At 42.0% G+C, this 27,846-nt stretch overlaps 3 protein-coding genes across 4 annotated transcripts; 2 read left to right on the plus strand and 1 right to left on the minus strand.

Annotated features, from left to right (window-relative positions):
• On the minus strand, positions 1-8,834 carry LOC136420791 (complement factor H-like). 2 transcript variants are annotated; one of them, XM_066407894.1, is made up of 11 exons: positions 8,715-8,834; positions 8,207-8,260; positions 7,832-7,918; positions 7,041-7,223; positions 4,690-4,866; positions 3,976-4,152; positions 2,730-2,854; positions 2,220-2,375; positions 1,792-1,869; positions 987-1,176; positions 1-564 (listed from the first exon to the last, which is right to left on the minus strand). In XM_066407894.1, the coding sequence occupies exons 3-9, from the start codon at positions 7,893-7,895 to the stop codon at positions 1,810-1,812; spliced, it is 942 nt and encodes a 313-aa protein (XP_066263991.1). In that variant the 5' UTR covers positions 7,896-7,918; positions 8,207-8,260; positions 8,715-8,834; the 3' UTR covers positions 1-564; positions 987-1,176; positions 1,792-1,809. The 2 variants fall into 2 exon arrangements, with proteins under 2 accessions (XP_066263991.1, XP_066263990.1); XM_066407893.1 differs by lacking the exon at positions 8,715-8,834 and having other exon boundaries at positions 8,207-8,335.
• A 5,052-nt stretch (positions 8,835-13,886) lies between these two features.
• Positions 13,887-21,990, plus strand: LOC136421035 (matrilin-2-like). The gene is made up of 14 exons (XM_066408179.1): positions 13,887-13,971; positions 14,661-14,829; positions 15,059-15,153; positions 15,899-16,000; positions 16,973-17,124; positions 17,735-17,890; positions 18,477-18,554; positions 19,138-19,327; positions 19,684-19,746; positions 20,289-20,411; positions 20,777-20,833; positions 21,143-21,265; positions 21,497-21,553; positions 21,857-21,990. Exons 1-14 carry the CDS (start codon positions 13,905-13,907, stop codon positions 21,988-21,990), a joined length of 1,566 nt encoding a protein of 521 aa, XP_066264276.1. The 5' UTR covers positions 13,887-13,904.
• A 2,670-nt stretch (positions 21,991-24,660) lies between these two features.
• LOC136421036 (uncharacterized) lies at positions 24,661-27,787 on the plus strand. The gene is made up of 7 exons (XM_066408180.1): positions 24,661-24,828; positions 25,200-25,357; positions 25,644-25,691; positions 26,076-26,127; positions 26,583-26,727; positions 27,238-27,388; positions 27,702-27,787. The coding sequence occupies exons 1-7, from the start codon at positions 24,818-24,820 to the stop codon at positions 27,785-27,787; spliced, it is 651 nt and encodes a 216-aa protein (XP_066264277.1). The 5' UTR covers positions 24,661-24,817.
• The last annotated feature ends 59 nt before the right edge of the window (positions 27,788-27,846 follow it).

A 27,846-nucleotide genomic window follows, 5' to 3' on the forward strand; every position in this document is an offset into this window, starting at 1 on the left:
TGAAGAGGTTCCACGTACAGTATATTCAAACTTTGGATGATGTACAAGCTGCATGGTTATGTGTGCCCATGAGGTGATATTTATGAGACACAAACTGCTGGGATCAACTCTTCGCTATATCATCATGTCTTGAATAAATACAGCCAAGCTGCAGAGTGAATTAGATAAACTAATACATGTTTGCTGATTCATGTGTCCTCTGACTTCGCATTATCCCCTCTAGAATTTAGCATTATCACTTTCTCATCACAGGTGCCAAAAATAAGAGAAAAAAATTACTATGCATTCACAGACCCCATCTGCATTACTGTGCAGTTACTGTGCAATTCAAAACTACCATAGACAGAAAATGACGCCCTACATATGCAAATATACTAAGTAAGTGAAACTGAAACCTAGCATAAGCAATTTAAGATAGTTTTCCATAAGTCATAAAACCCTGGGAGCTTTAACATTGCCAAGCAACATCGAAGCTCACATTTGGTGGCTTCCTTTGTTGCCCATGTCATTACAGACCCAGGGCAGTCTTCACCATGTCCACTGTTGGAATCGGATGTCATGGCGCTGTAGGGTGATCAAATTGACACGCATCAGTTTCAAGCATATCATTGTCTCATACTGGTAGGTATCTCAATGATCAAGGCATAGAAAAACAGATCGATAGATAGTTTAGGTAGGTAGGTAGGTAGATAGGTAGGTACAGTAGGTAGTAAACACAGTTACAGCAGGACCTGGTGCAAAGTGATTTCCGATACATACTGTTACTAATCCATGATTGAGCTGCCCACAATGGAAACCCAGGTAGTTTACTCTAGTAGCCACCAATGCCCCTACTTTTACAACCAACATGATTAGGTTACAGAGCAACATGTAAAACACAGTTTTTAAGGGTGTATGCTCTTGTTGTCACTACATGTGATCTATGAGGCTTGAGTATCCAAAGATGTTTGTAAACGGTATTAACATCAAACAAATTAGAATCTTACCACATTGCTCAATCCTGGCGGCAAGGTCACATGGATGGTCCAGGTCTAGACTCACAACTCGCGAGGGGTCACCACTGATGATGGCAAGTGCGGTCCGGTTCATGAAGAAGTCCCTTCCAGTGGCGATGGCCCAGAGTTCGATGCCGGCAGCACATGCGTCTTTGGCGTACTCAACGTACTCTTCAGGGTCCTGAATGTGGAAAACATTAGCTTTGTTACTGGCTACACTGTTGATAACGTATGCTGATGACAGCAATTTTGTTCATCTTTTGACAAATATTTAAACATTACACACCACAAAACGAATTTGCTACCCTGGGGAGCATTCGAGACGAACTCTGTCTCTGCATCAACCCTATGAAGTCAGATCTCGTCTTGGAGTTCTCTTATCACGTGACTTGATGTTAATCCTCACGTGACAAGAGACAGTCATATACAGACTTGAGAGAGTGGTAAGCTGTTTTTTTTTACAGTGACATTTGTTTCAGAAGAGGATTAAAGCCAACGGCTGTCCATACGCATTGTCCCCTCAGATGGATTTCGCACAATGCAATTTTCCAACCACATATCAGTGGTAGATAATCTAGGATAATGAGAGATTTAATGTCCAGCATTGTTAATATCTAATACGAAAGTCAAGGTGAAAGGGAAAATGGCGATGTCGTCGTCTGTTCAGAAAGCTCTCTGATGGAAAAGACTTATCATTAATCAATCAGATTTGGACTAACTTATGTGCAGAAGGGCAACTTTTGCAAACATAGCTTTATTGTAAAGCTTGATTAACCAGAGGGAAAGGTAGACTCACATATGCAACTGTTGCAGCTTACTTGCTTCCATCTGTGGCCACGACAGCAACCTTTCGAGCTTGTTCGCGGAACGGTGTCTGGTCAAACACGAAGGATGAAACAACAAATGGTTAGTACATCATATACCCAACAGACAACCATAAAATCACCTTTGTAGTTGGTCTGTAAGTTGCCATAAACCATAAATTCACATTTGGTAGTTAACTTGGTCTGTAAGTTGCCTTTCTAAGCCATGCATATTGGCTTTTCAATATATGATAGTATAGTGTTACGAACCAGTTAATTTTGCAGTTTTGATCCGCAATTCTTTCTCCTTGCACTTCGCAACTTGCGCCATTTAGATAAAACATTTCAAGAAACGTTCTGAGACTAAGAAACCATCTGTACGCCAGCTGTAGCTTAGCAAATAACAGCTAGATTGTCCTACCACAGTTGTCATGCATCTGATGGCTGCTCCAGTTCTGCCTTGACCACCACTGAAGAAGACGTCGCTGATAATGGCGTCTTGGAGACCCACGGTGTCCATGTGACTGCCCAGTGGTATGTCGACCTTTGGTGTGCGTTCATACTGGATAACACCGACCTACATGTATGTGTAATGGGTATGTCAAGAATGCATTGAAAGGGTCAGTAACCAACATTCTAAGGAATGCAAGATTGACTCAAAATTTGACATCTTCCACAGAAAAAAAACAATATGTAGACTACATGAGCTGTGTCCTTGCTATCCCATCGTATGGATCAGTTGATTGAAATGCTTACATGCATTGGAGGACAACTTTTAGAAATATGGAAAAGAATTCGTTGAAACACCAGGCTCTTCCAAGAACGAAAGGGATCGGTTGGTTATCAAGCTACTTTACATAACTAATTTACGTGAATACATATCTATATTTTGAAAAACTCGGAATACAAGTCTGGTGAATGCTTTACTTACATTGACATTACCGTTGCTGAAGCATCCTATGATGTATGAGATGTACTCTTTAGCCTTTTCAAACCCGTCTCGGCCGATGCTCGAAGATCCGTCGATCAGGAAAATGAGATCCACAGAGCACTGGTCTGAAATTCAAGATGAAACACAGTTCTTTGGTAATTATTGGCAATATCACTTTTGTATTGCAGCTACAGGCAAACATGGAATCTTCATTGCAGCTCCTGAATTGGGGATTCGTGTAGCGTAACTGCAGGGTGTTTGGCCCAGAACCCAAAGGTCCTTGGTTCAAATCCGTTGGTATGTCACCGAACTTGTGCCAGTCCTCTTGGAAAAAGACTACCATTTACCACAATTAGGAGAACCATTCACGCCTATATGTGTGAGGTGGATCTATTGATGCATTACAATCTGGCAGTGACATAAAGGAACATTCCAAAGCAAAATGTTCAAAGTGTAACGCTAAATAATCTGGAATGTGTAACCTTCATCGACGTAAACAAGAATCTGGTCTGAGTTTACATGATCAGCTACAGATCCGTAATGTTATGGAATGCACTACCTAGCGAATTCAAGACTGTATCGGATGTTAGACACTTCAAGAAATTGGTTCATCAATTGTATGCGACGTAATGGTTTTAACTTGATGATGAATTGATAGTTCGATTTGTAAATAGGTAGCAATTGTAGTAATTTGCAGGTATGTTTTATTGCCAGATATGTCGACTGATGGTTCTGACCTCTGACCTCAACCAATCCTTTTCTTCAATTCTACCTGCTTTTACATGTATGTAAATATGTAATTATGTGCGTATGTATGTACTTTGTGATGTACATGTAGTGTTTATGAGCCCTGGAAGATTAGCCCCCTAGAGGGGCTAAAGAGTATCTCAATAAACTCAATAAACTCAACTCAACATGATCAAACGATGAGTCATACCAATCTTCACTAGGTTTTTAAAATCTGATGTTAGGATTGTCTGTAATTCATCAACTTCAGGGACCAGGGAATGAATTGGTATCGCGCGTGTTATATGTAACAGGTAATTAAACCAAACATTTTAACACTGTCAGCAAGTTGGGAGAATTTGGAACAGAGTCGAAATTCGATTCTAGTAATCTAAAGATTCCGGACGGTTGGGAAATACGAAGCCTCTCTTCTGGAGGAAATTTCACATAACATGGTACTGATGGATCCGTGACAATAGTCATGGTAGTTGATGATGTATAGAAACTGTGAAATGCATACGTTTGCAGACCAGTGTGTTCCCCTCCCACACTCCACCATCGCAGATCAGCGTGTTGTCGCCACTCACTTTACTGAACCCGTCACTGCAGTCGTAGTGGCATTCATCTCCATACCTGTAGGGGGGGTTACTGCCTCCTTGATAGGTGTTGGGTATGTTCGGTGGTGGATCACAGTCCTCTGGCAGTGACAAAAAGAAACACAAATTTTCAACGTGTAACGCAAAAGAGTTTGTAGGACACAATCCTGGTGTTTGCTAAGTTGCTCGATACTCTCTTCAACTACCGACATGCCAAATATCAGAAAAATCCACAAATGAGGCCCAAATTTTCATTATTTATATATAGCAATGTTCAACTTCATTTGAGTTCAAAATGCCACAAGAATGAGAATCCCATCATTCACCACTACGGAATTATAGTATTTTCATATCAATTATTCAAATTAGGTCTTCATTTGCCTAAGTGATATTCCTCTCTATCTCAGGTACAGGCAGTTACAGGCAGTGTAGGAAGCCGCAGCCTAACATCTGCTTGGAGTCCTTAATTGGAACCATGCAGGCACCGGACACCAGGTTGTTTTAAGCAGCTATACAAAGGACAACATATCACCCAATATCTGCTTGGGAAAAACCCTATTATTACTCTGACCATGCATGAAAGGAAGCGCGACAATAGTCAGGACATGGTAGTTATATGGAAACCGTGAAATGCGTACCCATACAGAACAGTTCGTTCCCCTCCCACTCTCCATCATTGCAGGTCAGCGCGTTGTCGCCAAAGACTTTACTGTACCAGTAAAAGCATTCGTAGTTACACACATCTCCGTGTCTGTAGGGGGGAGTACAGCCGTTTCGATTGGTGCTGAATGGGTAAGGTGCTGGATAACAGTCCTCTGGTAATGACAGAAAAGATCATTTCAAAACACAAAGTGTAACGCAAAAAAAACAAGAATTTGGTCTTAGGCCACATCATGCTAATCTAAAGAATGACATCCTCTGCAGACTCAACACGAAAGTGCGAAAAAAACCCACAAGATTGCTTAATTGTCAAATTTCAAACAACGCTATATATTTTTCCGCTTTAGCACTTTCCCGTTATGCTGACCATTTCCGGAAGTAAGATAAAATGATGTTTGTTCGGCGAAGCTTTTCTGAAATTATTTTTTCACTGATGCGAACTTTATTTAGCCTGGGAGCAATTCTGTTTAGTCTATGCTCGCTTCGATAGTAGAAAGTTGTTGCCTACTGTAGGCTACCCTTTTGTTGAAATGTGTACAATTTTCACACGTATAATTCGATTACTTGCCACACTATGATTGCCTCAAACATTTCGTGAAACAAGACTAGTGTGGGTACTAGTTAAATGAGAAGGGGTTCATAACTATATATATTTTAACTTTGCACAGAATGTATGAACTGTTAGGGGGTTAGGATAGAAAAGTACCACTAAAACTGCAGTCACGATCTCAATATTCAAAATTCATTCTTGGGCCTTCCGCAGGTCACCTCGACTACAAGTCAAGACTGTCTAGCCTAGGCTTGCTACCTCTGTCTTACAGAAGGGATGTATCCGATGTCATAACATTTGTTAAGTCCCATGCAAAGGTGTTTGACTCAGATGTAGCCAGGCTAGCTAACTTTCCTACAAGAACGCCCCGTAGTCTTAGAGCATACATGTTAGTTCCACATAGAGTAAAAACTTCAACATTTGCGTCCTCATTCATACCTCGCTTTATCACAATATGGAACAGACTTGATGCTGTAACTAGAGGGCTAGGAGCAAGGGCGTCAAGCGCAAATGATGTGACTACTTTCAAGAGCAATCTCATTTCATTCATGAGAAGCAGGTTCCGCCAATCATTCAATTTAGAAGACCCCTGTTCTTGGTTACTTGCATGCAGCTGTGCAACTTGCGTTGCAAACAGGCCCCGCTAATTTGTAATACTACCTCATTATTGTATCTTGTGCAGTTTCTTTAATTTATTTCTATCTTTGTATTGTATATCTTGTTAAGTTAACTTAAGTTGAATACCATGTTGATTCATTTATATTGGTCATTTATATTGTATTATTATGTTTTGATATTGTGTACAGTTTGTATGTTTCGGCATGGCGGCCTTGAAAAGGTGACCCCTGCGGGGGTTCACCTGTTCCGCCATGCCTTCCAGTTTTGGAGAAGTGTAAATAAATAAATAAATAAATAAATTCTATTCAATGTTTATAAATCCTGGTAATGATTCTTGATGGCCTGGCCAGGCTGTTTGCCAAAACGAAAAATAAACCAAAGCATATCAAGAAAACACACAATATATGGGTAGGAGTCATTTTGTTACGTTTTGTGTCTTTTGTTGTCTTTTATATGTATATATTTCGTTCCCACAAGCTGCCCGGCAGGGCTCCAGATTGGAAATGGGACCGAAGCATAACAGACCATCATCATTTTAGGGTGTTATCACTAATACGGAGGAACCCCCCTCCCTTGACTGTCTTTTCTTGGTCTCGCTGTAGGCGCCAGGCGTTTAACAGGTCATAACAATATTTCAACACTACGTGGGAAAATGTGGGACAGGTTTGGATTCTTGTTCTAGCAATCTAAGGATTTTCGACGGTTGTGAAACAGGATGGGTATTCCTGAGGAGATTTGACACTGACCTGGCATAAAAGGAGGCGTAACATTAGTAAGTACACGGTAGTCATATAACCAGGGCGTTTGTTCATTTTGTCCAGAGCTAATTGAAGACGAATATCACTTTTCGATGGTATGTCCCAACTATATATATTTTGATATACGCAATTCACTGTACATAAGGCTATCATCTTATATACCTATTGACATGTGACAACCCCTGCATGGTATACATAGGAAAGTATATTAAAGAATGTCTAGACGATAGAAATTCCTCCAATAATTGTAAAAACCCGGCCCATTATTAACTCATACTATTCACTCTTGTATTAGGTAGATTATCCCTTAGATACATATAGAACTGTAGTTATGTACCTGCCATACTTTGTACCTTGTACAATTGTTGCGCAATTAAGTTATATAAACCTGGGAGAAACATACTTTTACAGACCAGTTGGTTCTCGTGCCAAACTCCATCATAGCAGACCAGCCAGTCGTCACCACTGACTTTACTGTACCCGTAACTGCATTCGTATTCACATATATCTCCATTGATGTAGGGGGGGTCGCAGATGTTTCGATCGGTGTTGGGGGGGTCCGGAGGTGGTTCGCAGTTCTTTTTCACTGACAGAAAGGAACATGCCAAAACACAATTTTGAAAATGTAACGCAAAGCAAACAAGAATTTAGTCTAAGGCCACAGCAAGTAAATTCTATGGATGACATCCTCTGTAAACCCCAAATTCAGTGTGAGAGGGTGAAAAAAATATGAGTAAGAAAAATAAGATGGCCCAAGTTTCAAAATAGACACCATAAACGTTGTAACAAGATTGAAGTGACACATTATGGTATCACAGCCAACTAGTCTTTTATTCCTGTATTCAAAAAGTGCACAAAGTGACACTGTTGTGGTAGACTGGCATCATTTACCAAGCTGGCAACTACACTCATGGCTACAATATTGGTCATAACTATCAAACTAGTTTAACTTCCAGAACTAAAATCAAGACTGCCTCACTAGTGTCACCACACTTATATAGAACATCCAGCTATGCGAAAAAAAACATTAGTAAAGTTCGTACAACTTCAAGATAAGTTTATCTCAGAGTAAGTCTTGGTTCATATTTTTCTAAGCCCTATCTGAAATGCTGCTCTATAATGTTCTTTGTTTTCAAAAGGAGACATTTCTTTTTTGCTGAGGGCTTGTTGCGGGAAATAAATATTTTCACCTACCGGCTTTTGCTCCGGTGTTGAACGCTGCCACCGCGCAAATCACAAGGACTAGTTTGTCCCACATGTTGCCACCGCATATGTTTCGTCCTGCATTAACGAAATATGTCATAAAAAGGCCACAACAGCAAAGCCCTGCCACAAGAGAGCATCAAAGGTCTTCTACAATAACCGTTTAGTCGTAACCCAGACAAAACCCATATCAACACAAACATTTTTTTAAATAACACAAACATAGCGAGATAATGTAAGTTGAAGAACACACGGGTTTGAACTGAAAGCGCTATCCCAAAGATTGTCAAGAACGATAGCTAGACGTCAAGAAGTCTACCACACCCTGAAGTACAATTTGAGTCGAAAAAAAGCAAAGCTCGGTACCTGCATGGAGACAGTAGTCGGTGACTGGAATGCGGCTACGTGGCAAAGTCACACCTTGGGCATGATCAGATAATGCCATTGATTTGTTTTGAAAGTTGGAAGGGCTTCGGTACGTAGTGACGTCACACAACACACACAACAGAGCACTACAATAACAATAACAGCGATTGAGTTTCAGATGGGACAATTTCGCACCATTGATATATGAAATATTGTTACATACAGGCCTTTTCCAAACTTCCTGTCATTGAATAATGATGTTTTGGGTATCGTTAAATTAGGAATGCATGCGTATTTATAAATAATCAACCATTCTATCAAACTTTGTGTGTTTGATCTGTACATATTCGTGGCAAATACAAACATGTTCTGAGTCACAATATGTCAAAGATTGTAGAAAGTCTGTATGTTGGATCCGTCTGTATCCGTGGCAAATACATACTGTACGTATCTGTCAGAATCTGGGGCGATTTCGTGCAGTGTACGGCTCCGTATCCGTCGAAAATACCTTATTTTCGGATTCCTCCAGAAATATTCCAGATCCCGGTGCGCCTTAGTTGGATCCGTTACGTTGGATCCGCCAGTATCCGTCAGTATCTGCTAAAATACAGAAAACTCCCGGTACGTATACGCCGGGATTCTATGCCATTTCGTGCAGTGGTTGCTCTGTTGTGTGTGTGTTGTGGAATGTAAACATAATAAACGTCACTGTTTATCGTTGCAAGTGCCAATCTGATAAGCTTACGTGAAAGTTATTCTAGTTTCTCTTTGGAGAGGCTTGTCCAGTGAAAGCTGCTAGAGGCTTATGCCACGGTGTCCTCCTCGTACTGTGCGTAATGTACGCTTACGATGGCTTAATTCGGACCTGTTGTGATGCAATCTCTAAATGGTGGCAGGAGACTCAGCAGGTGTCGGTAATAACTTAAATAAGAGCTCGGTCTGTTTTACAGAAACCTTTAGTTTGGCTTTTGAAATCTACAACAAACTGTTTTGTTCTTATTAAAAGAATGCGATATTTTGGAGGCCCAAGTGTTCAATGTGCTGGACACTTTGGGAGTCAGCAGAGCCGACTGGAGGGCTCTGGCCGAAAACAGACCATCCTGGAAGGTAATGTCTGCAGCCGCCATGCATCTGCCCTGATGCCTGCGGTTGATTGATTGATTGATTATTTTGGGAGTGGTGTAACGGGAATCATTTTAGATGTCCCTACATGCCTGTACCACAATTACGTATTAGATGTATATATATATCTGACATTTATCTGAGTAGTGAAGACTTGAGTCATTAAAGGAAGCCAAAAGGTATGGTCGGGAATCCTACTATGCTATGCTAAATATACCAAAAAGTACAGTCTCCATCGAAATCACATTAGTCCGTCATGATTCCGCTAAAAGACACCGAACCCTGTCAGTAGTGGTCACTTGACTATATTCTTCAAGACCCCAGAGTGGTCACTATAGAAAGGTTTGAGTGTAGTTACTGCTGTCGGTCTACCGACATGACCGTGTCTGTCTGTAATGTTGCCATGTACTGTAATGTTGCCATGTATTGTTTTGAGTCAACAGTTGATCCCCTTCCGGCTCTTGCCTCGCCCATAAATCTTGTCACCGTGTAGATCAGCAGTACCGTTTTCCACCGCATGGTGTCGCCGTGTCTCACGGTCGCTGCACTGGTATATTCATATGATATTTTATCTGAAGTACAGCCAGTAGGTACCAATCTGTGCCTTTTTAACGCGCCCGAGGCACTTCCTTTCATGTCCCTTCCGAAAGACGAACACAGCTCCAACAGGATTCCCTTCCCAATATTTGAACCATATATCCATAAAATACTAATATGTATTTTGTAGTATCGATGTACGCCTAACCCGTAGCATAATTTAGAAACATTTTGTTAGCACCTTTAAAGTTTCTATCAGAATGTGTCTTAAGTGTATTGCGTCGCCTCCCTGCCTACAAGTGTATAGTTGGTCCTCCAGAGTCAGCGACACTGCCAGGAGGGACATGAATGCAGGCCGGGTCCCTCCTAACAGCCGCCGGGTCTTTTTTCGACCCAGCCCGCCGACAACATGTCAACTGACGTCATGGTGCACTACTGTTGGAAGGATTTGTACATGTAGATCTCTTAACTACCGCTGGGTGGCGCGACGTATCTAGTATGTTTATGGTGGTTTATTCTAAGTAAGAGTTGGAAACTACATCCAACCATTAAGACCATCTACGGTAGACTCCCTAGAGTGTCACATAGTCTTAAACAGAGACGAGTCCGGTTTGCTGGCCACTGCCATCGGGCCAGCGAGGAGATTGTCTCATCTCTCACACTGTGGAAACCACACGGGAAAACACACTCCAGGAAACTGACCTTCCCAAGGACTATCTCAAGGGACACAGGGATTGAGTTGGAGGACTTGGGAGCAGCCATGTCAGACAGACTGATGTGGGCCTCGGTTGTACAAGGGCTCGCCCCGTCCTCTACTGCAGAGGTCGACGGATGATGATGATGAAGAGACTGGAAGAGACGAAGAGGGCGGCCCAAAATATGATGGAGTGACAATTTATCGAAACACCTGGACCCAACATGGCCAAGAACGGCTAGACAGAGGAAATCCTGGAGTCTGACAAGGGAGGGGTTCCTCCAAAGGAGTGATGATACCCTGGAATGATGATGATTATGATTTCAAAATTTGCTCGTTATACTGATATTGATCTGGGAACGGAGGAAGCTGCAAAACACTGGCCAAACCAAGGACATTAAAGAGACGATGTCCTTGGCCAAACAGGATCCATGTGTAATCTGCCCCCCCACACACACACATCTAGATCTATTACCATCAGAGAGAGCCAGACCAGACTAACTACGCCAGCTATAGGGATAATATTTGACAGGGAAATTTGGCTAGCCTCTACCAGGCTCCAGAGGCGGCTGGAAAGGCCAGATAGACAGGAAAACATGAAAGAGGAGTTAGTTTGCTATGGGGGTACAGTTTGCCTGATGGCGTATTGGCCCCTCTCTCCGTAGCCTACTCCCTTAGCATACTATCCACTCTATTTGGCCAATTTCTACTATTTTTCCAGCCATCCGCGGAGCCTGGTAGAGGCTCAAGTTTGGCCACCAGGGGCGGAATATTGACCCTCACCGTGGACTGACTCTACTGGCCAATTATTCGTTTTTTGCGAAATTCTACAATCCATACGCCCACAGGAGGGCCTGGTAGAGGCTAAGCTGTAGGGCATTGCTACTGGAAGAAGGGTGAGCATTGAGAAAAGGAATCATGTACGCGACTGTCCGAGAAAAGAAGCGCCCTGTTGACACCCGGACTGACTTAACGCTTCTAGCAGCGTATCTCTATAGAGCCCTGGACAATGGTTACACAGACTAGCGGACACCCAACTTGTTTTTCTCGGGTATCTAAAACAGATAACAATCTGCAAAAAATCCCCCACGCAAACGCGTACATCAAAGTAGTTCACCATAATGGAATATTAGATGTACAAACAACAAAATCAATAGAATCCCTTTTTGTGAAAATGTATCAGATATGACATTTGTAACGATCAACAAACGGTGACATATCTGATGTTTTCTGGTTGATTTCAACGGTTCGGACAAAGCCTCTTTCAAACGAATAACACCCAAAACAGGGCGTCACGTAATACAAAAAGATAAAAGCAATTAAGTCGCTTTTCAGTGTACTTTTTCGGATATGACATTTGCGACGATAGATATTAAACAATGAACCATTCTGAGATGATTTCTTGGCTGAATTACGTCACCACCATCAAAGGATTCGCTCACAATGGAACACCAAATGATATAAGCTGTAGAAGCATTAAAAGCTGTTTTAATTTCAGATTTATCAGATGTGACACTTGCGACGATAAAAGACAAAAGGCGACTTATTTGTTTGTTTGTTTTTACTTCTGACGAAACCACTCATCAAAGGATTCACACGCAAAAGGGCATTATGCAATATAAACATCTTTCAGTGACGAAAGATGAGATTTCGTGATGATGACGATGTCAGCTATATCGAAATGAATCTATCATTTCAGTATGTTAACACAAGTTTTCAGGTTTCCCCACTGAAAAATTGAAAGCTTCACAGATTTCCAGACAATGTGACGCGAAATTACATTCTGTTATCAACATTTTACGTGACTGATGTGCATACCTATTGTGTGATACGGGTGACAATGAAACTATAAAGTAGAGTTGTCAGTGAAGATTTGATGTGTTTTCTCGGCTAACGTCAGTAGAAATGATCCTTATCTCAGACATTTAATGTTACATCAAAGGTTCGAACCACAAAAGAGCGCTCGATATTACAAACAGCTTTTTTTGCAATGGGAAATGAAACATTTGGCGATAGCATCATGCCAATCGATTCCAAATGTGATGCAATATTTTGGAATTCTTTTGAAAGTTACATCATACAAGTATGCAGATATCCTCTGATGATGTTATCTCCTTTTGTGGGCCTGCCTTGTTAAAAGTATTGTAAGCAATGGTATTTTTCATCAAATTTGTGATGAAATTTGTTTCATACGCCGAACAGTTAGAATACCCTAGTCCTTAAATGAACCTCAAAATCTTGATAGCGTTGTTGATGTTTTTCTCATTCCCCAGATTTCTGCTTATAGATCCTGGTTAGCATAATCCCGCACATCACGAAAATCAGAAAAACACATAGCCTCCTTATCAGACTTTCAGGCTGGGCTTTTTTGGGGCTTATTATTCTGTTTTCTGACTGTATGTTAGTCTTCTGGTTATGACTGTACCCGGTTGCTCATAGATCGAGAGATGGGCTATCAGAAACAATCAGAAATGACATACAATCAGAAATAAATAACATCATAAGTCCAAGAAAGCCCAGCCTGTAAGCCTGTTAAGAAGGCTTGAAACGCTGCCGTCTACGTCATATACGTTACTAAGAAGTGATTGGCCAGGTCCAATATTTACACACAACATCCCATGCGTCAGAATTGACGACTTATACATGTTCGGGGACGACGTCGCCACGCAATCATTTTTGGGAGCTGGAAGCCCCACTCGACTGAGCGGTCTGAAGCTTTCTTCGGAACTTCGTTTGTCCTGTACAAAGGTACGTACATGGTGTTCAATATTATTATACACAAGTCGTACATCAGCTGTGTTTTGTGTTGAATAGTTTTCTGTATGTTTTACACCAGCTTAGTTTTGTATTGAGCATTGTCGAAAGTATATTGAACACTAGATAGATTCTTTCTTGATCAATCTTCACAGTATATACTGCACACAGGTTCAGTTGACCATTCTTGATGTACAGCAAGAAAATGTTGCGCTCTTATTATCTTTAGATAAATGTTTCCTCGGTGTTACGTTTTTGTTCGACATGCTGAGGACTGAGCCGGAATTTCTATAAACTTCTACTGTACGTGAACATTCCGTTTGTCAGCAATGTTGAAACAGTTTCGGGAAAAAGCATCTTAGATCATTGTTACTTTGCAGCTCTATGCACAACGGCGTCGAGAACCAGGGCCCATTAGTGCACTGTATGAGCTCCAGTTCGGAAGGGGATGTCAAATTCTGTTTTGTTTTTATATGAAAACCTATTGAGGCGGACACGGATCCTGACTCTGATCGATCTAAAGGCGCAGCAGCTTATTGTCCTTTCAAAGCGGCGTTCTGTCCCTACAGGTGCCGAGAAGACAGCGGCAACATGTGGGGGAAGTCTATAGCACTCATTTTCTTCGCGATGGCAACATTGGGCGTTGGAGCAAATTCTGGTAGGAAAACTTATGTTCATTGAAGGTTTTCAATCTAATACGAAGCACCCTGGTGGCTTTGTGATAATGTGGAGACGGAAAAATGACATACTGTAGATGTACAGAATTGGTAAATTTAAGCATAACATTGCTGTGTTGCGCTATAAGGCGGTTATATTTCAATAACGTTTGATAAATGTTTTCCTCCATTTTTCCCCTGCTTCTTTGAGCTGTAGCAGTCGGCCATAAAGGAATATTCAGAAAAGCGTATGCCAAACATTATTCAGGGCAACAAAACACCGGATGACGTCATCATTCTGCACTTTGTGATCAAATTCTTTACAGGTTTGCGTAGCAAAACCTTTGTTGGATCCGTTGGCATGTCTGGTGGCCGCCATCTTGAATTGTGACGTCACGGGGTCGCCATACCATTTTATTGGGAGGGGTGTTTTTGGGGTCGCCAACGTTCTCTCTATATCCATTTCTAACCAATGAGGTTATATAGACCTATACGTCTATATAGATATATGGTCTATATAACCTCCTTCTTCTACCAAATTGGCACAAAACTATCACGCATTCAACTCAAAAATAAAAACAAAAATTCAATACCAATTCATACTTATAAAAAGTCCCCGTAATCGCTAAACTAACATGGCAAACCTGGAGTATATGTAGCAGACGTACTTAACTCTGTCCGCTCATTTCAGACCCAGCAACCGTGTTGGGCGATGAGCCGCGCCACCGGCAGAAAAGGAACCTTGTCCAGTTCGGGCTCATGATAACAGCGGTAACCGGACGGAACCCGCTGGACTACAATGACTACGGCTGCTACTGTGGGTGGGGAGGGTCCGGAACACCTGTGGACGACATCGACAGGTTAGTTTTTGTAAAACTTCGCTGTTTGTGAATAGAAATGGCCATATTTTGGGCATATCATGATGTGACTAAGAACGGTATTGTTTTCTGCTGTTCAATAAAGGATATGAAAGCGATTTTTTTGGCGACGCATCACTGGCTTACAGTTTTTCGCTTAGCTTCCGGTGTGGCATGCTCCTTTAAAAACTAATTGATGAAAATGAGAGTTGCCACATTATTCATTCTGCAGGTGCTGCCAGGTTCATGACGCATGTTATGACTCTGTGTCCTGGCCCAAGATCACTACATACACGTACACTGCCAGTAGTGGGACCGCGACTTGTCGTAAGTTAGGTCCACTTTCCAATAGACGGCGGCCGCTAAGGGACCGTTCAGCGATTAAAGTTGGATTAGTGTAACACTTGATTTCATAACGAATTCGATTTCAGATGTAAAGGCACTGGTCAATCAGTGGTCAGTCAGTGGTCAGTCAGTGGTCAGTCAGTGGTCACTCATTGGTCACTCAGTGGTTACTCAATGGCCACTCAGTGGTCACTCAATAGCCACTCAGTGGTCACTCAGTGGTCACCCAGTGGTCACTCAGTGGGCACTCAGTGGGCACTCAATGGTCACTCAGTGGGCACCCAGTGGTCACTCAATGGTCACTCAGTGGTCACTCAGTGGTCACTCAGTGATCTCTCAGTGCTCTCAGTGGTCACTCAGTGGTCGCAGCCACTATAGGAAAGGGGGCGTGGTCATTGAAATATCTTTGAGTTGATATTCAAACCGATAGGTCATTGCGTATGCCAACATTTACAGTTGTGTGCCAAGAACATTCGATTCTAATCATACATGTACCGTATTTTCAACCATTGTCTTGCGTTTTAAGTACTGGATATGCCAACGAACTCAGATACACATAATTTAGATCAGATTCAGTCAGGAAAATCATGTAGAAAGACCTGTGATTTCAGTTTGCTCATGGTATCGCCAGTAAAGTTCTAAATGTTTAACACAGCATCATTCCTGTCTTCATTCTAATATTTGACTTCATTGTTTTTTAACATGCCATATTTGTTGTCCCGTTCAGAGGATGCCCCTGGCACCAACGAGCGCGCGGTGTGCGAGTGTGATCGGGTCGCTTCTCTCTGCTTCAACAGTTACGAGTACACCGAGAAGAAACCCTGTATCGGTATGTCATGCCTCTATGTCTATGCATGTCCCCGTGGCACAAGCGGTAACGCAACCCCGCTGCTTTGCTATCTGGATCAAATTCCGTGGATCCTAGGGCCCGCGTTCGATCCTAGGGGTCGACTCGAGCTCGGACATCTTGTAAGGGATTGCATTCGTCATTTCGGATGGTGACGTAAAGCCGGCAGCACCGTGTATGAGGGAGCTTCGGGCGTAAGCCTCAGGCGTCAAACCTCTGCAAGTAAAAGAACCCAACACACTTATCGAGATGGGTAGGGGTGACCCGGTGTGCTTGGCCAAAAACGCGAGCGGCATTGCACTACCACTAGCTTCTTGAAAAAGCATTATGCTTAAGCGCTTCACCTCAATTGAATTGAGGATGGCTGCTTTACTTACTTACTTTACTATGGTCACACGTTTCGGTGAAGCTTCAGGGGCAAACCTAAATGTGTAGTAAACAGCCGGTTCCAAAAAATTCCAAGTATTCCACAGGTATTTCTGTGATGTTCCGCGCATGTATCGTGGACACCATAACTCGATAATCTGATAATGTCACCAGCGGATTTTCAGACCGCATACCCGGAACAAGGAGGCTAACCCCCATTGCCCGGAAATAGGTCTCACGGGGCATACGTCTAGATTTTGGACAGTGAGTTTAACCAAATGAATAGCACTGAAAACAATGTGATCACAGAGCAGAAATAGCCTGGACCTGCAGACTCCTTACTCATTTTAATGTGCTTTGAACAAATACATTTCTAAAGGTAAAATTAAGAGTGCTGCGTTGGTACTTTTATTACACAATCTAAGATAAACCCAGACACGTTCGCCATGGCGATACTTTTTCATTGCCACACTTATTACCATTTGCTTTGCATTGCCTGGTAAGAACGTGTCGCACATTCGTCTGAGACCTTTCAAGTGTCACAAATAACAGTTATGTCTGTGATCTAATTTCTAGAACTCGTTTCAGACTCCGAGGGCAATGAGGCAGCGGAAGAGCCCTGCGCGGTGGACATCGTGTTCCTGTTGGACGGGTCCTGGAGCATCGGTCGGCAGATATTCGAGGAGGAGAAACAATACGTCGAGGACGTGGTCGGATGTCTCAGCAACGAGGATGTCAACGTAAGGCGTTATTTATATTGACATGTAACAACCCCTGTATGGTATAATACAGAGGAAAATATATCTAAGAATGTCTAAAAGTTAGAAATTCTTCCAATGATTGTAAAAGTCAATTCTCATCCCATACTGTACACTCTCGTATTAGGTAGATTAGCCTTGTAGAACTGTAGCTATGTACCAGTGGATACTATACTTTGTTCCTTGTACAATTGTTGTGCAATAAAGTTATATCATATTTGCTCATGAGGGCCCCTAGAGTTTCATCAATGAGAACAGTTCTTGATGGCTTGCTCTTGTTTAGTAAATGATGTGGAATCGGTGTTTCGATTTTATATCCTAAGCAAGGTACACATATATCAGGGGCATCTGCACTATTGAAAAACAACCAGAGGGCTAGCCCCTTCAAGGAGTGCTTGCATATAGCTGTGTGACTCGGGAGTTATAGAGACGGAGTCGGACAGCGCGCTAGACGCCAAAAGGTTTGCGAAGGATCTTGATAACTGACTTAAGAAGCTTAGAGTTGCATGGCATGGTATGGGAAGCTATTTGAGATCTTTTGTAAGGCTGTTGTTCAGTTGTTGTGATTGTATTTCGCCCATGTATACCACAGGTGGGTGTGATCAGCTACCACGTGTGCCAGAGTGTGGACGTGCCGCTGGCAGACTACGGAAACACGGTGGACCTTCGAAACGCCATCCTCAGCAACGTGAACTTCACGGGAGACCTGGCACGGACGGGCGCGGCCATTAGGTACATGAAAGCTGTGGTAAGTGTGACGCATTTCTGTTAGGGCTAAATGCATTTTTACTCTCGTGTGCCATTTGTTTGCGGATGGACAGCAGAATCTGAGACGAGAAAATATGGATAGATCTTTGGTTTATGGGTACATCTGTATCTGTATAGCCAGTATAACCGCTCTCCCAGCTTCACAGGCACACAGAGTGGCAGCAGCTGATTATGTAACAGTGAACGACCTGTCACACCTAACCTTTGCACATTTGACTGCAGGGGTTGTTTGAAGCTATCTAGAGAGGATGTCCCTACAGCACTTGATGCTAACGCGTTCCATTTTTTAGAGGAAACGAAATTTTGAACACATCAATCCTAGGTTGATAATTCTTACTGGCACTTGAAGGCGTGACTAGTTCTAGTTCTTTTCTGAGATGGTATTAGGTACTACTTGTATATGTCTTCAAAACAAATGACAAGTTTGATCATGCGTCTCCTACCGGATTTCTATGGTGCTGCAACAGAGCTTCCGGTTTTGATATCTTTGCAAAATCAAAGAAAATCCAGAGTTGGTCAAACTTTTACGCAGCGTAAGTTGCTGTCACATGTTTTGTCCACTGCAGACGAATTTCCGACAGGAGGCGCGTAAGGTGGCCGTGGTCGTGACAGACGGAAGCGAGCAAGCTGCCGAGATTTCTTACGTGAGTACAATACTTCATATAACGCTGATGAAGGTAAGACATCCAGGTAGTAGGATACGCCAAAAAATAGTTCTTAAGCAACTGGATAAAGTCACTGACGAAAGATAGTGAATGCTGTCTGAAATGTCTGGCTGTTTCAAATTTTATCCAATACTTCATATTGGTTTGGAATCCAATCCACTGCATTCATGATTTGTCTTTGCATTCAAAACAGAAACATTCTAGATATTTGGCAAGAGATGCCACTTGTATAAGCAATATGTTGTCTGAGTGACTGATATTGAAAGGGTAAGTGGTGGGCATCTGAAAGGGATACATGTTCTTAAAATATGTCAAATGTAGTCTGTAAAAAGGAGGCTTTAATAGCATAAAGCAACCTGTGTCTTCAACGGAATGGACTCTTGTATTTCTAAGATAATAGCATTTCTCACGTTGCTTCTAACTGCAAGCCTTCCAACAAATAGAAGCTCTTAGACTGATTTATACCAAAGCATGTGAAACTTCTTTTCACTACATTAATCAACGCATTTTGGTCCAACATGTGAAATGTCAAAAGATGCAACTGTGTGTGTGAATCTCTTAGGATCCGGGCCGGCTGATAAGAGATGCCAAGAGCGCTAGGGACGCCGGGATAGACCTGTACGCCGTTATTGCGGGACGTGACGTGTTCATCCATGACGTGGTTCACGTCATCATCACTGCCGACAGCTCCCGCGTTGTGAGCCTGGCTAACGACCATCCCTGTGCCCTCTCCACCAGGGTCGAGCAGTGCGGTATGAGTCTTATGCATCTCTTTCTTACCCGGCATTATCTGTGTGTGTGTGTGCGTGTCTGTGCGTGTGTTTGTGTGGATGTATGTGTATATGTGTGTATGTGTGTGTGTGTGTGTTTATGTGTGTGTGTGTGTGTGTGTGTTTATGTGTGTGTGTATGTGTATATATGTGTGTGGGGGTGTATGTGTATATATGTGTGTGTGTGTGTGTGTGTGTGTGTGTGTGTGTGTGTGTGTGTGTGTGTTAATGTGTGCGCGTGTGTGTGTGTCTGTGTATATTTGTGTGTATTTATTTGTATGCATGTATAAAAATTAAGTATAGAAGAACTAAAATTGATCTTTTATCAAATTCCCCAGAGCCAGAGGTACACACAGCGCCGTGCAACCCGGGCTGGAGCTTCAATGGGACCTGGTGCAATGGTGAGAGATTGCCAATCTTAGAGCTAGCTACTAAATGTATAGTACAGATCCTCTTGGGGTGAAGCTTCAGTTGAGAAAATGCAAGTCTAACAAGCAACGTGGGTATCCGTAAACAAGGTTATACACAACACGTGACACGTGTACGTTGTTGATTGGGACCTTAGCAGGCTGTAGCTAGTTAGCACATACATTTAGTTCAGAAATGTATTTGAGTCGATATATGTGTTAAACACATTTACTTGTGTTAACAATTGGCATAACCTCTAACCTCATTCTAACCTATTACTAGCAAATTGACGAGTAAATACCTCTCACTTATCAAATAATTAGTAAGAGAATCTTTAAATCTCTTACCGTGTTATTGATACGAAAAACCACTAACACAACTTTTTCACTACCTTCGTCTTTTTGTATCTTTAACTATAAATACTAACTGTCTGAATAAATGTGCTAAATAATCAGATCCACTTTAACACATACGAATTGTCATAGAGTACAATGCTATCATTCCTCAACAATGGTGATCCGGTTTTCCTATGCAGAGATCGACGAATGTGAAATCTACAATGGCGGCTGTGCCCAGATCTGTTCAAACACCATCGGCAGTTTCCAGTGTTCGTGTGAGGACGGCTTCAGCCTCAACTCGGATGGATTCACCTGTCACGGTAGGGCCTGAATTTGATATGCTGATAATATCAAATAAGAAGCCATAAGAAGCTTTACTAGTCTCCTTCTTTGCATAAAGATGTCAGCTCAATCTAGATTTGCTCCGATACAGAAAGCTTGCCACATACTTAGAAAAGTGCCGATGTTGTGTAAACTTTAGTTTCATGGACATGATGTGTGGATCAAACGCAAGCAATGCACTTGCTTTTAAAAAGCAGGGGCTTCTGATTTTTTAAATCTATCCTCAGCCTTGTAGTGTCCAAGACTTATAAAATTAAGATAGACTCTGTCATATATTAACTGCAGGCTTCACTTATGCGCTTACTGTTTTAAATTGTTTGTTTTGTTTTGTTCGATACCTCAGCGATCTACACGGCCCCGTGTAACCCTGGTTGGAGCTTTAACGGTACATGGTGCAACGGTAAGATCTCACTTTATCTTCACCATCTACTTTCAACTAATTACTGAAAAGCAGCAAATGTAAGGGGTGATGCCAAGGGAAAAGGCAGTCCTCAATAGAATGAAGTGTAAGAACACATTCTGTGCACAACTTATAATTATTAAGCTAGTAGTAGTAGAGTAGAGTAGAAACCTTTACTTTCGTTGGGCGGCCCTGCACAACTACAGTGTATATACATGGCCGTTCTTCCCAGAGGTCCATAGTGGAGGGGTTTATTGGCTGATTACAAAGAGTCTCTCAATGTTTAGATACTCAGTTATTTTTCTGCAGAGATTGATGAGTGTGAGACCGACAATGGCGGCTGTGCTCAGATCTGTTCAAACACCATCGGCAGTTTCCAGTGCTCCTGTGAGGACGGATTCAGCCTCAGCTCGGATGGATTCACATGTGACGGTAAGATTTGAACTTTTTTTGCCATTAAATGGGAATTCAATAGTTTTATATACTTAATGTGCGCAATACATTTGCTTTTGAAAATAGGGGATTCTGTTTCTTCATATATTTTTAGCCTCATGGTGATCCAGCACACAATGAACATTAAATTCCGTCCCATACCTACTGCATGATTCATTTATACACCCAGTGTTCTAGCGATATTCTGTTTTGCTTTGTTTGACACCTCAGCGATCTACACGGCCCCTTGTAATCCCGGTTGGAGCTTTAACGGTACATGGTGCAACGGTAAGATCTCACTTTATCTTCACCATCTACTGGCAACTAATTGTAGAAAAGCAGCAAATGTACGGGAAAATGGTACCAAGGAAAAAGGCAGTCCTCAGTAGAATGAAGTGTAAGAACACATTCTGTGTACAACTTATTAAGTAAGTAGTAGTAGGAGTAGTAGAGTAGAGTAGAAACCTTTATCTTCCTTGGATGGCCCTGTCGACCCGTACAACTATACACATGGCCGTTCTTCCCAGAGAAACAAGAGGAGGGGGGTCGCCATGTCTCCCAATGTTTAGATACTCAGTTATTTTTCTGCAGAGATTGATGAGTGTGAGACCGACAATGGCGGCTGTGCCCAGATCTGTGCGAACACCATCGGCAGTTTCCAGTGTTCGTGTGAGGACGGATTCAGCCTCAACTCAGATGGATTCACATGTGACGGTAAGATTTGAACTTTTTTGCCATTAAATGGGAACTCCATAGTTTTATATACTTAATGTGCGCAATACATTTGCTTTTGAAAATAGGGGATTCTGTTTCTTCATATATTTTTAGCCTCATGGTAATCCAGCACACAATGAACATTAAATTCCGTCCCATACCTACTGCATGATTCATTTATACATCCAGTGTTCTAGCGATATTTTGTTTTGCTTTGTTCGACACCTCAGCGATCTACACGGCCCCGTGTAACCCTGGTTGGAGCTTTAACGGTACATGGTGCAACGGTAAGAGATCACTTTATCTTCACCATCTACTGGCAACTAACCACAGAAAAAACGCAAATGTAAGGGAAAATGGTGCCAAGGAAAAAGGTAGTCCTCAATAGAATGAAGTGTAAGAACACATTCTGTGCACAACGTATTAAGTTAGTAGTAGTAGTAGAGTAGAGTAGAAATCTTTACTTTCCTTGGATGGCCTTGTCGGCCCGTACAACTATATACATGGCCGTTCTTCCCAGAGGTCCAAGTGGAGGGGGGGTTATTGGCTGATTACAAAGAGTCGCCATGTTTCCCAATGTTTAGATACTCAGTTATTTTTCTGCAGAGATTGATGAGTGTGAGACCGACAATGGCGGCTGTGACCAGATCTGTTCAAACACCATCGGCAGTTTCCAGTGTTCGTGTGAGGACGGCTTCAGCCTCAACTCGGATGGGTTCACATGTGACGGTAGGACCTGAATCGGATATGCTGATAATGAGCCATAGGAATCTTTACTGGTCTCCCTTCATCTGCATACAGAAGTCAGCTCAATCTAGATTTACTAGACATAGCTTGCCTCCGGATTTTAACTTTAGTTTATATTTCCCATTGACTCCAGCATGAAGAATCCTGCCTATAAAAAAGGTGGCCATCTGTCTATAGTGACAATGTTCTTCAAGTACGCTGAGTGGTGATTAGATACTGGTCAGACTGTAGTTAAAAAGTGTCTACTCAATCTAAATGCTTAAGATAATGTAATGGATGCTGCAGTAGATACTTTTTGCACATGCTCAAAACTACTGTCTGATAAAAAGAACGATTTCTAAAAAAAAAGTACTGTCTGAAATGTTGCATAATCTGCAACTATTAGAAATGCTTCATTGTACAATGCGTTTTTATGCCACCCAGTACATATCACTACATCGAGTACATACACCACCAAGCGAAGCATGCATGTGATGACATTTCTTATCACTTTATTTTCATTCTTAATTTTTCCAATTTGTTATCCAGAAATTTTGCTGGGAGGGCCATTCCCACCGCCGCCTCCGATGCCACCCGTCACGGAACAGCCACCACCTCCTCCACCTACAACCCCACCGCCACCGCCACCGCCACCCCCATACCTAGGTATTTGTTAGTCATCGATATTGAATAACGAACATGTAATTTCATATTGTCATTTACCTACGGCAGAGAGTCACAACTTATTTATTAAATTTAGATCAATGAAATTGATCAGTAATTCATTTCATTGAAATAATATCTTTGTCATACCAGTGAACGAGTCTGTTACCTTGGGACATGTACAATATTGAACTGACATCTTTGCATGGGTAAGGGAGTGAGATATGCCGTATTAGCTCTCAGATGTTGACTGTCTTAGTATAAAATATGTTACCTCTTTATCACTGCCATGGGGGTGTCCCTGTGGTGTAGTGGTATGCGCCTTTGCTACTCTGCCACATCTTGTTCAAATTACTTGGACCAGAATGACTGGGGTTCTAGCCCCAGGTAGGGTACCTCTGGACAAGAGGAGCAATGAGTACTTTATGAAAATGGTACATATTCATGAAACAGTATGGAAGTAAAACACACTCCACTGCCAGTGGACTAGCCCCCTGCTGCAGTGATTGCACCACAGTGTGGCCCCAGGGCTATGAAACGGAGATGGGCACCACCCTATACATCAATTATGGTGTGGGATGATTTTAACTTAACTTTATCACTGACATGTTGATCTCTATTTCTACAGGCACTCAATGGCTGCCAATATTTGCGACCGTGAAAGGGACGGGACAGAAGGCTGTGGACGCCTGGAGTGCTGGCGCCGGTGTTAATGTCTTACACGACAAGAGCCCTTTGGTTGAGCAGTGGGGATCGCTTGGCATCAAGCGGGTACGTTTGTCTTTGATTCCCGTCTTGTACGTTTTGTGACGGATGCTCAGATGTTTGGCCTTAAGTGCTTGCTTTGTTTAACTGACTTACTCTGTCCACTTTGTTTAGATTTCAATCTTTACGAATGCCATTTGTTTTGTTTTTAAGACTCAGCATTTAAGATTTTGAAGCTTTTGGTCATTGAAGGTTTATGTCTACTAAACATTCATCATTATTCTTTTGGAGCATCACTATCAATTACGTACCCTTTTGGAAATGCCTGTGCCACACAGCATTACATTAACCTATAGGAACCCAATGGCATACAGACTTCTTTTGAAACATGTTTATTTCACTCATGTGTGAGCCACTCTGTTGCTTATCAGCCAGGACAGTTTTACCAGGTCAGCTATGTGTCACGGACACATGTATTGGATAGGTTTTATTCATTCATAAGATGAAACATAGTAAACAGCATGAAAACACACTGCCATGTTAATTGATCACGATTTAACGTTTGTCGTTCTACCGTTATAGGTGAAGATCGTATTGGAGGCCCCCACTGGAGATGTCGAGTTGATATTCAATGGAGAAAACACAGACAAGTACAGCTGGTTCTCCGCGGCTCGCCTACTCTCATCACCGTGGACTGACATTAATACTGAGCCTAACAACTTCTTTTCAGTTGCAGGAGACCCTATGTGGGAACGGTAAAGCTTGTTCCTCGAGCTGTGTATCAATTCACTGGACTCTTCCTCTTGTACAATGCATGTACTTATATATTAAATTGTATTTGTAATTTCTTGCCCGAGGGCTAATTGCAACATGAAACAATGCATAGAAAAAGTATACAAGATAACAATGGTGGCAAGTGGAACAAGTGACTATTCTAAGAACTGCTACAGAATACAAGGGACTATTCTAAGAACTGCTAAAGAATACAATCTACGCTTTTTGGGTTTGACTTCTTTTTTGTACCTTCTTTGTTTTCTGATTGTTTGCATATTGAATATTCATAGACTGAGATGTTAAAGACTGGTAATTTCTCTCACACTTACCCTTTTTGTCATTGTCGATGCAGAGCCTTCTTCATCAGTCGGAGCTACGGCAGCTGTCCCTATGACTTCGGTTGGCTCGTGTTGGCAGAAGGAAATGCTTGTACATGGGAGCAGACGCCTCTGAACCAACGACCCTACATTTTGTTTTCTCGAGAAACTACGAACGTCAATTGGAACGATGGTAGGTTCTACATTTTATAGACTACCTTATCTTTTATTTTACTAAACCATAGATATCCAATAAAGGTAAATATAGAACCAATTAGCACAAGCTATGATGAACTCCCTAAAATGTTCCCTACATCCCCAAACTACAAACTTGCAAAATACAACAAATGCTGCTCATGTATACCCAGCCTTCCTTGCAGTCAATCCTGATAATCTATTCATGTATATCAACACATGATAACTACTTGTTGGACCTTTTGTTATTTCTCTTTCATATGAGCTGTTGAAAATCTTTTCAGAGGCTAATGTTGGAATAGCCGATCGCATGGTCATTTACATCGAAACAGGTAGACAATTCCTTTAGATTCCATCTTTATCAGCATTGAGTTGTACGCTTTTTAACGCTTGGTCACTATATAGACTCGTTGCCTGGAGTTGAAAATAGTTGATTCAATCGAAGTCATCGTTCAGATACGCTGAAGTCATTGATAAGATTGATAAGAATGCTTACGATACTGCAATGAATACATTTGTACCTGCAAGCAAATCCTCAAAACTACCTTCTCTGGCGGTACATAATCTGCAACGTGTAGAATAATGACTAATCAATTCGAAATGATTTTTGTACTTTGGGTTTGTGAAGTGAAACATGTATATGCATTTTACTATCATGTTCTCCTATCCTATTCTCTGCCCATTTTGACTCTTAATTTCTCTATTTTGTTATTCAGAACTTTTACCGGGAGGAACCTTTACTGGGACCTTCCAGGACGTCCTTTTCAGGTGTGTCAATCAACTGAAAATATCCTCCATTTTGTCGGCAAATGCAGGCTTAAGTATTGTAACTGCAACCTCCGTTTGTAGCAGTGATTCATATATTCCTGGTAACAATATTCTTCTCTCCTCAATGGAACTTTGAGCCATGAAACAAACAGTTAACTACATTCACAGCAGTGGTGAATACTAAAATGGTAAGCAATACACCGGCACAAGGTTATGCCTCTTCTTAGAGATAGCTGATCAATTCAGAGAAGAACAAGGTCACATGCCGGAGAGAGACACACACATAGACACAGGCACACACAAACACACACACACACACACACACACAAACACACAGACACACAGACACAGACACACACACACACACACACACACACACACACACACACAAAACTGCATCATTCTCCATTTTTCATGGAGATAATAACCAAAGCCATGCCTATCTTCTTTTGCAGTGCTCTGCAGGACAAGGTCGAAGGTACCCTGGACAGCTTCGTGAAGGAAGCCAAGGAGGGACTGAACAGTGCCGGCAGCGCCATAACCAACGCGCACCAAGCGTGTGATGCTGCGGTGGCAGCCTTTAATTCAGCCCAGGCTGATGTAAGTTATCATCATCATCATCATCATTCCAGGGCGTTGTCACTCATTTCGAGGAACCCCTCCCTTGACCGACTCCAGTCTTTTCTAAGTCCAGCAGATATTGGCCATGTAGGGCCCAGTTGTTTAGCTATTGGGCCGCCCTCGTCGTCTCCTCCACTCCACTAGGTGTCATCTCAGTGGCTCTTATCATCCACCTGTTGTCCTGTAGCCTGGCTACATGTCAGACTGCCCTGTGGTGTTTTGCTGTGTTGACAGCATTGACCATGTCAGTTACTCCTGTCTGTACTCGGATCCAGGAAATAATCTAACACATTCTGTGTTTGAATTAGATATGATAACGCATGTGTTTGATGTTTGCCATGTGTCTATGCCATGGCTATGTTTTATATGAACATATTGGCCAAAAAGGCACCCATCTATCTATTCATCAAAAACTAGAAGTAGAAAAATACTGTGCAATAGTTTATTCTACTTCGTTGAAATAAACTGGCCCTGCATCATCTATTACAGGTTGACAGTGCACAACTTGACTTTGACAACGCTGTGGCAAGTTTGGAAGGTGCAACACAGGACGTGGAAAATGAACAAGCGAAGTTCGACAGCGCTATAGCTGATCTGGAGGAACAGCAGCGAAACTGCCAGTTCCGTGACTGTGAATGGTGTAAGGCATTCTTTATATTTACATAGCTTGGCATTTATGTACAGTGGCACTTCATGTCTAACTATCAAACTACTACATCACCAATCATGTAGACCCAGAATCATGTACTTGCAAACAGCATGGAGTCAATTATATGAATTCATATCCAGTAAAATTGTCACTACCATAAGTATTGCATGTTGTGATTACTTACTACAGATGAATAAGTAGTCTTCTAACCATTGAGGTAGAGGTTTAAGTAGTAGCCAATTTTGATGTATAGATAGTAAGAAAATAGCTGAATTTAGTCTATTTACCTATTGTTGAATTGTAGGGGATGCTCCGTGCCATGCCATCAATGCTGGGCTAGCGGTGTGCCAAGCTGCTCTTGAGGTAAGGTCAATCATGCAACTTTGGTGACCAACTAGATAACTTTAAGTGGGGCGATTAAAGCTTAACTGTAAACAGACTGACAAAAT

Source organism: Branchiostoma lanceolatum, chromosome 15 (genome assembly GCF_035083965.1).
Source record: "Branchiostoma lanceolatum isolate klBraLanc5 chromosome 15, klBraLanc5.hap2, whole genome shotgun sequence".
NCBI lineage: Eukaryota > Metazoa > Chordata > Leptocardii > Amphioxiformes > Branchiostomatidae > Branchiostoma > Branchiostoma lanceolatum.